The 10763-nt window shown below is 51.4% G+C and overlaps 1 protein-coding gene across 7 annotated transcripts in view; it reads left to right on the forward strand.

Annotated features, from left to right (window-relative positions):
* RNF41 (ring finger protein 41) overlaps window positions 1–9874 on the forward strand; it is a 38372-nt gene extending 28498 nt beyond the window's left edge. For all 7 annotated transcript variants that reach the window (XM_075551484.1, XM_075551489.1, XM_075551485.1 and 4 more), the window contains 4 exons: window positions 5850–6121; window positions 7119–7254; window positions 7790–7893; window positions 8650–9874. In XM_075551484.1, the coding sequence (XP_075407599.1) occupies window positions 5850–6121; window positions 7119–7254; window positions 7790–7893; window positions 8650–9001 (864 nt within the window). In that variant the 3' untranslated portion in view covers window positions 9002–9874. The remainder of the gene's footprint in view (window positions 1–5849; window positions 6122–7118; window positions 7255–7789; window positions 7894–8649) is intronic.
* The last annotated feature ends 889 nt before the right edge of the window (window positions 9875–10763 follow it).

The raw sequence follows: 10763 nt of genomic DNA on the forward strand, positions 1-10763 counted from the left end.
AATTATTCAAAAAAAGAAATGTTCAAAAAAAAAGGAATTCAAAAAGTTGGAGAGGTCTGAAGGGCTGTCTCAACTACGTGGACAGCTGGCCCTCCCTCCCAGAAGAATTTGTTTCAGAGGACAGCACTGTATCTGCAACTCCGGGAGAGGGACATGTCTGATCAGAACACACGGGAGCAAATGAAGGGGGAGGAAGAGAGAGTGGAGCACATCCTGGCCCACCAAGCCTTGATGAAGAGATTCCCACTCAGAGCAGCCAGTTCATGGAGGGGACCATGTGGCCGGCTCCACTATGAGACACGACATCCCTTACTGACCCATGGCCCTACAGGGGATGGCACTGGAGACACTGTGGTAATTGTGCCCGATCTGATCCCACCACACTGAGGTAAAACACTAAGGGCGTGGAACAGAACAGCAAGGGGAACAAAGCAATGAAGTCCCTAGGGAATACCAAAAATAGACTTTGGGGCCAGGGCTTAGCGCCCCATCAGACTTAACTGGAAAAGACTCCTAAAGGCCAACAAACAGTTCTTGAAGTAACTACAAGCTTTTCTTGTGTTTTTTTGTCATTGGCTTGTTGTTTTGTTTTATTTTGTTGCTTGGTTTTGCTCTGTCTTGTTTTTGTGCATGTTATTATCTCTGCAGGTCTGTCTAAATAAGACAGGCTGGATGAACAATCTGGAGAAGAAAAAGGACTGACAGGTCCGGGGGGACATGGGAGAGGGGGAGGTGTGGGGAAAGGAAGTGGTATTAACAAACCCAGGGCAAGGGAACAACAAGGGATCCAAATTGGTGGTGAGGAGGGTGTAGGAGGCCTGTTACGGTGTGACCAAGGGTAATGTAACTGAGAGGAATTACTGAAACCCTAATGAAGGCTGAACATGATAATGGGACAAGAAGACAGTAAAAGGAAATAGAGGAAAGAGCTAGGAAGTAAAGGGCATTTATAGAAGTCAGAATACAGGCATGTACGTATGTACATATATTTATATATGAGGATGTGGAAATAGATCTATGTGAATATATGTATACATTTAATATTAAGATAGCAGATGTACATTGGGTCTCCACTCAAGTATTCCTTCAATTCAAGAACACTTTGTTCTATTAAACTGGCATTCCATGATCCTCACCTTCCCAACACAATCGCTGAAGACAAAGTGGGTGCATAAGTAAATGTGAAGAAAGCTGATCGTGCCAGGCTATCAAAAGATACAGCGTCTGGGGTCTTAAAGGCTTGAAGGTAAACTCGAAGCGGCCATCTAGCTCAGAAGCAACAAAGCCCACGTGTCACTGTGCGATCACGGGGTGTTGAAGGGATGAGGTATCAGGCATCATCAGAACAAAAAAAAAATCCTATCATTGCGAATAAGGGGAAGTGTGGCGTAGAGACCCAAAGCCCATTTGTAGGCAATTGGACATCCCCTTACGGAAGGGTCGGGGGGAGGAGATGAGCCAGTCAGGGTGCAGTGTCACAACGATGAAACATACAACTTTCCTCTAGTTCTTAAATGCTTCCTCCACCCAACCACTATCATGATCCCAATTTATCCTATAAATCTGGCTAGACCAGAGAATGTACACTGGTACAGATAGGAACTGGAAACACAGGGAATCCAGGGCAGACGATCCCTTCAGGACCAGTGGTGAGAGTGACAATACCAGGAGGGTGGAGCGAAGGTGGGGTAGAAAGGGGGAACCGATTACAAGGATCTATATATAACCTCCTCCCTGGGGGACAGACAGCAGAAAAGTGGGTGAGGGGAGATGTTGAACGGTGCAAGATATGACAAAATAATAATTTAAAAATTATCAAGGTTTGAGGACCTGATGCAAGGGGCTTAAGTGGAGAGCAAATGCCTTGAGAATGATTGGGGCAGGGAATGTATGGATGTGCTTTATACAATTGATGTATGTATATGTATGGATGGTGATAAGAGTTGTATGAGTCCCTAATAAAATGTAAAAAAAGAAAAGAGGAGAAAAAAATGATTAGGGCAAAGACTATACAGATGTGCTTTATTACAATTGATGTATGTATATGTATGAACTGTGATAAGAATTGTATGAGCCCCTAATAAATTGTTAAAATTAAAAAAAATAATAATAAATAAATAAAAAGAAAAGAAAAAAAATTATCAAGGGTTTATGAGGGAGGGGTAAGCAGGGAAGGAGGGGAAAAATGAGGAGCCGATGCCAGGGGTTTAAATGTAGAGAAATATTTTTGAGAATGATGAGGGCAATGAATGTACAAATATGCTTTACACAATTGATGTATATATGGATGGTAATAAGAGTTGTATGAGCCCCTAATAAAATGATTAAAAAAGAAACAAAATCAACATGCATCAAGGAAAAAAAACAAAATCAAGATTTCTTCAACATATCATCTATAATGTCCAATATACCATAAAAATTACTAAATGTCTAAAAAATAAAAAAGGAATTCAGAAGGCATAGCAGTATAAAAAGGTATACAATGTGACATCTATCCTTGCCTCTGCACACTCAGTCCTCCCATGAGGACCTGTCTGTCCACTGGATATACTTCCAGTGTATATATCGGCATCTGTAAGCAAATACAGTAGTCGGGGAAAGGCCTTGGGGATAGAAAGGAATTCACATGGTAGAATTTTGCAAGACCAGCGACTTCATCACAATTCCCTCTTTCCAAGCACACGATCAGTGACGACACGCATGGGCTTCTCCAGATGGCATACACAGAAATCAAGTGGACTGCATCTCTGGGAAGAGGTGGTGGGGAAGCTTAATGTCAGCAGTTACAACGAAGCCAGAGGCTAACTGGGAATTAGATCATCAATTAGTCTTGTATAAGTTCAGATTGAAGCTGAAGAAATGAAAACAAGTCCATGAGAGCCAAAATAATGACCTTGAGCCCATCCCGTCTGACTTTTGAGAGCGTCTCAAGCACTGATGTGACGCATGCAACAGTAATAACAGCCCTGCAGGGCACCAAGAACCCACCTCAGACTTGGGAACAAAAGGGCGCTAAAAAACAACAGCAAAAACAGGAAAGAGAGAAAGAAAGACGCGATCAAAGTAGAAGTCAGAAGAGACTGAAACATGCTCCTAATTGTAGAGTAGCTAAAGCAAGAGGAAGAAATAGATGAAATCCAAGCTGAAGAGAAAATTCCAAAGGGCAGCCTGAGAAGACAAAGTAAGATTATAAGGAAACGTGCAAAGACCTAGAATCAGAAAACCGAATAGGAAGAACCTGCTCAGCACGGCTTAGTGGGAAGAACTTTAGAGAAAACTCAAGCCTCAGGTTGTGATACTGAGACTGTGGCAAAATACGGAGCAGTACAGGGGGCTTCAAAAGAAGCTGGAAAGGGCGCACAGGGCTGTGCCAGAAAGGACTAGCAACAGGCCGCGTGTGGCCCAGACCCACGGTACTGAAGGAAGCCGTCCGGGCGACACGCGAGGCACCCGGCATTGTGGCTGCGTAGAATGCACAAATGGTGGAACAGTACCATTGACATCATGCAAGCAAAATTTCCCTGTGGAATATTCCAAAAAATGGTTGCAGCAGCACGTTGATGGGAAGCTGCCAGAAATTCAGGCTGGATTCATAAGAGGTCAGAGAAAAAGGGACACGTCATTGGTGGTGCCCGATGGAGCCTGGCAGAAAATAGAGAAAGTCAGAAAGATGTTTACTTGTATTATATTGACCCCACAGAGGTCACGTGTGAATCCTGACAAACTGAAGGGCCTGGAGAAGAGAGATTTGAGACGCGAATGGCGTGCGTGTGGAACCTATACACGGATCAGGAGGCGATTGTGCGAAGGAACGAGAAAGCCGCTGCAGAGTGCAAAATCAGGACCAGTGTGTCACAGTTGTGTCCTCACCATGCTGGACACATGATCAGAGAAGCTGGGTTATACAAAGAAGAATGGAATTAGGACAGAAGGCGGACTTAGAACCTTCGATAATACACACGGTTTTCAAATCATTTTATTAGGACATACTCCAGACATATTCAGTAGTTTAGCCATAACAAGCAGTGCTGTACAATCACTACCACCATCATTTAAGAAACCTTTTCTTCCTCCTCGGATTCCTTGATGTTGGCTCCGCGCTGTACCCTCCCAGGAGTCCCTATTTCTGGTTACTGTCCCTGTGGACTCACCCAAGCTGGGTTTCATATGCCGAAAAGCATAGGTGCGTCACAGTCAAGCATGCCATCCAGAATAACAAAATGCAGCTGAGATAGGCTCGATCTGTAAACATGAAACCCAGGAAATATTAAATACCAGATCAAGCTCAAAGTATATCCACAGGAAGATCAAATGACAAGATTTCAACCCCTCAAATCAGGTTTGTCATTTTAATCTACTCTAATTGTCTCTCCAAGACTCTCTTCTCTGCCTGCTAACTAGGCTGCTTCCGTCTTTCCATTGTGGCTAGAGGGAAGTCGTCGGAGACACAATCTCTGTAGACCCTGCAAGTGGATTTTGGGCTCCCACTGTCACCATGCCTTTTGCAAACAAGAATTTCACAATTGAAGCTCTGATACCATTCCCGCCTTTGGATTTGGATGATATTTTCTCCACTCCTTGAATCACAGGTGTTGGTGTGCTTCTTCCACGTGGACTTAGTTGGCACCTCACTCAGATGGCTGCTTGTTTCTAAGCAGCCTTTAAGACCTCAGTCACTGTTCTCTCCGATAACCAGACACTATTCCAATTTCTTCACCACACTTTGCTATCGCACCGACACCTCCATGTTTCTGTTGTGAGACGTTTTATAATCCAGGGGAGGGATGATAGCTTGGTGGCAGTGGGGATGGAGAAAAGGACTGGTTTAGGCAGTTCTGGAGGTAGGGCCTCTTCGACGAGGAAAAGAATCAGTGCGCCTTTGAATGAAAAATGACCTTTGACAGTTGGATTGGGGAGAGTGAGCAGACTTCTTGCCTAGGTATCAGCCTGAGCACTTGAGGACCAAATGGCTTGAGCTTTGGGGGCATAGTAGGCATGCGAGGCCTTCCTTCATCAGCCTCTGCTGAGTGCCCGAGGCCTCCCTCGTGCTAGGTGCCAGCTGCGGCCACAGGACAAGGCAGCCCTCTTGAGACGTTACCTGAGTGACCAGAGAACCTGCGCCCTGTGGTATTCTGAGAAGAGCCCTGCCCTGTTTTAGAGGTTACTCAGGGCAGCCTCCCAGAGGATTCTTCACCTTGCCAAGGGAGTCCCGAGCTGCTAAAAGGTTGTGGGGTTTTGTTTGTTTGTTCTCATTTTATATTGAACTTTGGGACCCTGGTAGTGTAATGGTTTTGCATTGGACCGTGATCTCCTGGTCGGCAGTTCAAAACCACTAGCTGCTCTGGGGGGAAAAGACTGGGCTTTCTACTCCCGTAAAAAGTTATAGTATCCCTTGCTCCCACATGGGCATCGCTGTGAGTCAGCATCAACTTGACAGCGGTGAGTTTTTATATCGAACTTTAGCCAGCAAATCTCCGTTCCTCTCCTCTCTCCCCCTGCCGTCACTGTAGTAACTTCCCTGACTGACCCAAGCCCTTCTCTGGACTCGCGGTGTCGGGAGAGCAGTGTCGTTGGCATTTGATAATGGACTGGCGACTTTGCCATCCGGGCTTTTGTCTACAACGTTGTTGATCGCTCTTATTGTCGAAGGATGTTCTGCTTGTTTGCCTGGTCTTGCAGCCCTTCTGTAATCTTGGTGGGACCCCACATGCCTTGCTCATAGTAGACCCGTACTCTGTGATGCTGCTCAGGGACCTGTAGTTCTGGAAGCTGCTCAAAGGCTTGCCTGGAGATAAAGGTTCCTAACCCCGCTAATGCCCTTGTGCCCCTCCCGCCTGTCGTCCCTTTAGGCCCCTCACTGTGAACATGCTTTCTGCAATGCCTGCATCACGCAGTGGTTCTCCCAGCAGCAGACGTGCCCGGTGGACCGCAGTGTGGTGACGGTCGCCCACCTGCGCCCCGTGCCCCGGATCATGCGGAACATGCTGTCAAAGCTGCAGATTGCCTGCGACAACGCTGTGTTTGGCTGCGGTGCCGTTGTCCGGCTTGACAACCTCATGTCTCACCTCAGTGACTGTGAGCACAACCCGAAGAGGCCTGTGACCTGTGAGCAGGGCTGTGGGTGAGTCTCCTCGCCTGGCACACATGGGCCCCCATGTGGCCCTCGGCCTCTGGAGCCTGCCCGCTGGTGCCTGGAGCAGGAGTGCCCCGGCCTCCCGGCTCCTTGCCCTGATGAGTTCTAGTCATCATCTTTTCCAGCTAAGATTTATTAAACTCTTGCTTTGCTTAAAAAAGGAGGAAAAAATCAAGGGCAGAGTGGGAGAAGCTGAATCAAGAATTGGTGAAGGGCAAACTCTTGGTGGGGTTGATCAGTAGTTCAAACTGTTGAACACAAAATCGATGACTAGAAATGCAAAGCACCACCTCCCTGACTAGCAAAGTAAAGACTGTTTTAAAGACGGGGGCCCTGCACGCCCTCCCCCCAGTGTGTGGCAATACTGAACTGAAGGTGGCTTCTCTGCCCCTCTCTTACTGTCAGGTGGCTGAGCGGGCAGCCTTGTCTCTCCATGCCCCACCCCGTGGGGTGTGAGTTACTTGATTAAATAAATGTTCTCGCTGGGGCCGTGAATCTCGGGCTTCCCGGAAGGGCTGAGTACCAGGCAGGGCCTCTAGGGCAGCCCTTCACAGCCTGTGGTCTGCACCCCTTTGGGGGTCGAACGACCCTTTCACAGGGGTCACCCAGTTCATAACAGTAGCACAATGACAGTGATGAAGTAGCGATGAAAAAAATGTTATGGTTGCGGCTCACCACCACACGAGGAACTGTCTTAAGGGTCACGACGTTAGGGAGGTTGAGAGCCGCTGCTGTAGGGGCACAGAGAGCCGGGGAGTAAGGAGGTAGGACAGTGTGCCTTGGGGAGTCCAGAAAAAGTTGGTAGCAAAAAGGTGAGGAGGCGCCTAGAAGAGAAAGAAGGAAGGAAGGGGCAGGAGGGAAGTGCATCCTCAAGGTCAGACATTTGAGGGCGGAGAGGAGGCGCCCCTCAGCAGTTCTGTGTCAGAATCGGCCTTTGACCCCGTGACCTCCTTCCCCCCCCCCCCCCCCCCCCCCCCGACCACAGCCTGGAGATGCCCAAAGACGAGCTGCCAAACCACAACTGCATCAGGCACCTGCGCTCCGTGGTGCAGCAGCAGCAGACGCGCATCGCAGAGCTCGAGAAGACGTCTGCTGAACACAAGCACCAGCTGGCAGAGCAGGTAGGGCCCCGCGGGCGCGGTCCAAATAGGCGATGACTGTCCACCGTGAGTGCAGACCTCTGCTGGTGTGTGGGTGGGATTCTGCGTGTGTGGGGGCCCTGTGCCTGTGACTTAGGTGGGAGGCAGCGTGGAACTCTGCCCGTCTTCACCCAGGAGTCCTGCTGGTGTAGGGCTCAGCAAGGGGCTGCGGTCCGAGTGGTCGGCAGCTGGAACCCAGCAGCAGCCCTGAGCGCGGGGGAAGGGCTGGGCTTCCTGCCCGCAAACTGACCGTGCAGGAACCCACCGGGGAGTCACTGTGAGTCACCATTGACTCCGTGGCAGTGAGTTTGGTTTGCCTTTGGCCCTCATCCCCCTCAGTCTCCACACAGCTCTCCAGCACCTTCCCTCTGGAGCCACTTTGCTAAGCAGTGAGGACCCAGCCGTGGCCCCTCCACTCGAAGGTCACAGTCCGGTCACTCCCCAGATCGCTCTCAGTGAGCTTTGCCTCCCTCTGCTGTCCGCCTGACCCTCCTCCTGTTTCTCGTCCCTCCGACAGAAGCGAGACATCCAGCTGCTCAAGGCCTACATGCGGGCAGTGCGCAGCGTCAGCCCCAACCTGCAGAACCTGGAGGAGACCATTGAGTACAACGAGATTCTAGAGTGAGTGTCAGTCGGGACGTGGAGTCTCTCGCTCCGCGTCCTGGCAGAGGCCGGAGAGGAAGAGCAAGGGAGGGGCAGGAGGGCAGTCAGCGCAGGGCCGGGCCGCCACTCCTCAGCTGGTGGGCTCACAGACAGGGCCAGAGAGGAGGGCACCCCTCAGCCCCAGTACAGGATCTCTTATTCATATGGGTGGGTGGAAGGGAAAGCCGACCTAAGGGTGCAGTTTATCCAGAATTAGGTGACACGCACCATGTCCACAGCCCCGTGTCAAAGGCAAAAAAGAACTAGAAGGTCTTATCCCTGTCTTCAGGCAGCTTACAGTCCAGAGAAGAAGAGACAGTGCAAAATCCAGCAAAAGCAAGTGAAGTGTAAGATCCCTTCCAGTTGTGCAGCCCCAGACAGCTCACGGAGTAAAGTGTAAGTGAGTCGGCAGAGAGGACAAATAGTGCTGAGTGTGGGTAACTGCCTCGTTTAGTAAACACTGGTGAGCACTTACTGTGTGTCGGGTGCCAGGCTGCCAAGTCTTGGAATTCCCGGGGAGATAGGGGGCTCCAACTCCTGGAACATTGTTTGATGAGTCTTGGTTGGTGTCCTTGATGGGAACAACTAGGGAGAGATTGGGAGTTGCCGAGTCAAAGCCAGAAGAAGGAAGAATAGGGGCAAGCTGAGCTCAGAGTGGGTGGTCACACCCGTGAGAAGTGCCAGTGCAGAGAAAAGGGATGGACGGGCATGACCCCTCCTGCCCCCTCCACACAGGTGGGTGAACTCCCTGCAGCCAGCAAGAGTGACTCGCTGGGGAGGCATGATCTCCACCCCGGACGCTGTGCTCCAGGCTGTCATCAAGCGCTCCCTGGTGGAGAGCGGCTGTCCTGCCTCGATTGTCAACGAGCTGATCGAAAATGCCCACGAGCGGAGCTGGCCCCAGGGTCTGGCCACACTAGAGACAAGACAGATGAACCGGCGCTACTACGAGAACTACGTGGCCAAGCGCATCCCTGGCAAGCAGGCTGTGGTGGTGATGGCTTGCGAGAACCAGCATATGGGCGACGACATGGTGCAGGAGCCGGGGCTGGTCATGATCTTTGCGCATGGCGTGGAGGAGATATAGGATTGGTGACGCTCTGTCCGGACAGAATGGAACCCGAAAACCACATCATTCCACCAGCTGGGGCTCTGTGCCCACTGCACCCCCACTTCAAATTCCACGGCCCATGAGCTCACATCTCCCCCTCCTCCAGCCCTCAAGGGCCCCAGGGCACCTAGCTCCGCCTTTCAGATGGGAAGTGACAGTGCCGCTGCACCATCCTCCCTCCCCTAAGATGGCTATACTAGCTCAGTGCGGTGAGGAGGGTCCCCGCCCTGTCCGCTATCCTGCCTGGGTCTGCTGCCAGGTGTTTTCAGAAAGCACAGAGAGCTCTCTCCCCTAGAGGAGGCCTGCGGATTGTAGCAGCAGTCGGGCACGCTGAGGAGTGGGCGAGCCGAGCAAATGGTCAGGCTAGGCCAGCCCCGAGAGTGAGTGAGGCCCGCACGCGCTCCAGGAAGGGAAGATGGACCCCGTGCCCGCCCACCACAGAGGCGTGTGCAGGCTGCAACGTAGAACTCTTCCAGAGGAGCACTGCACGCTCATTCCTCGTTTCGGGCCGGTGGGGGTACCCTTGGGCTTGCCGACGCCACCAGGCGCTGCTCCCTGGCCTTGGAGCGTAGGCACTGCCTGTGGCGGCATGGCCAGTGATAGCCCGTCGTCCCGCCAGCCTGCAACCGACTGTAGGGAGGTAGTTTGAGAAGTTCCCTTGGCCATTGTCGTTTGTATTTCAACATACCCCTAAACACACACACACACACACACAATTTTGTAAAAAAGAAAAAAAAAAAGGCCTGGTTGCAGCCCCATTTTTCAGCCCCAGCCACATCATTGGCAATTTTATTTATTTACTTTTTTTTTTTAAAGAAAGGAAAAAAAAAAACTCAAAAGTAAAGCTTTCATTCCGCTGTGGCTGTTGTGGGGGTTCTGGATGGGGGCAGGGCTGGGGGTCTGTTTGATACGTTCTCTTTTCACTTGATGGTCAGCGGTCAAGGGTGTCCTCCCCGAGCGATCGCTGGCAGCCCCAGCCGAGGGGAGAAGCCGGCTTCCTCCACTGCCGGGAAGGACACGCCAGCCCAGCATCGGGGCCCGGCCTCCCGGCCCTCAGAGCCTCAGACTACGCCTCTGAGTTAGAGGGTCAGTCGTGAAGGCCAGCCGCCCGCCTTGCTTTCAGACACATAGCCAGGCTCAAAGCCTCTCCACAGGAGAGGGGACAGAGATGAGGTCGCTGGTCACTGCTGGACACAGGCTCTGCCCTGCCTCACCCAGACCTCAAAGACTTCAGTTCCCCTTGCAGCCACCAGCACGGTGGCTGTCGGAGTCAGGGAAGGCGGAAGGCAGCGAAGGTGTTACTGGTGGAGTTGTGGTTATTTGAACATGGCGATGAGAGGAGGATTGAGAATGAAAGGTGTGTCCCCCACCACTGTGCCCTCCGGGTCTGGGCCCGCGGGGGTTTACTGGAGGCTGGTGAGTGTGGTCTGTCATTGGGTCACAGCTCCACTGGCATTGGGGGAAAATCAGATGCTTCAGCCCTAAGACACTGTGCTCAGGAATTTGAAAACTCGGCTACACTTAGTGTAGACTGCGGCTCTCTGCCCCTGCCTCCTCTGTTCCCCAGGCCGTGTGCGCCCACCCTCTCCCTCAGGCGGGGCGGGGTGGGGCCGGGAAGCAGAAGTGCAGGCAAGTTTCCCGTCCTCCTCACTCTCGGCTGCAGGTTGCTGGTCACCTCGTATGCGCTGTCCAGTGGTGCTGACCGCACTGATGATAAATCTTTGCTCAACTCAGTTCT

This window comes from Tenrec ecaudatus, chromosome 6, assembly GCF_050624435.1.
Source record: "Tenrec ecaudatus isolate mTenEca1 chromosome 6, mTenEca1.hap1, whole genome shotgun sequence".
In the NCBI taxonomy this organism is placed as follows: domain Eukaryota; kingdom Metazoa; phylum Chordata; class Mammalia; order Afrosoricida; family Tenrecidae; genus Tenrec; species Tenrec ecaudatus.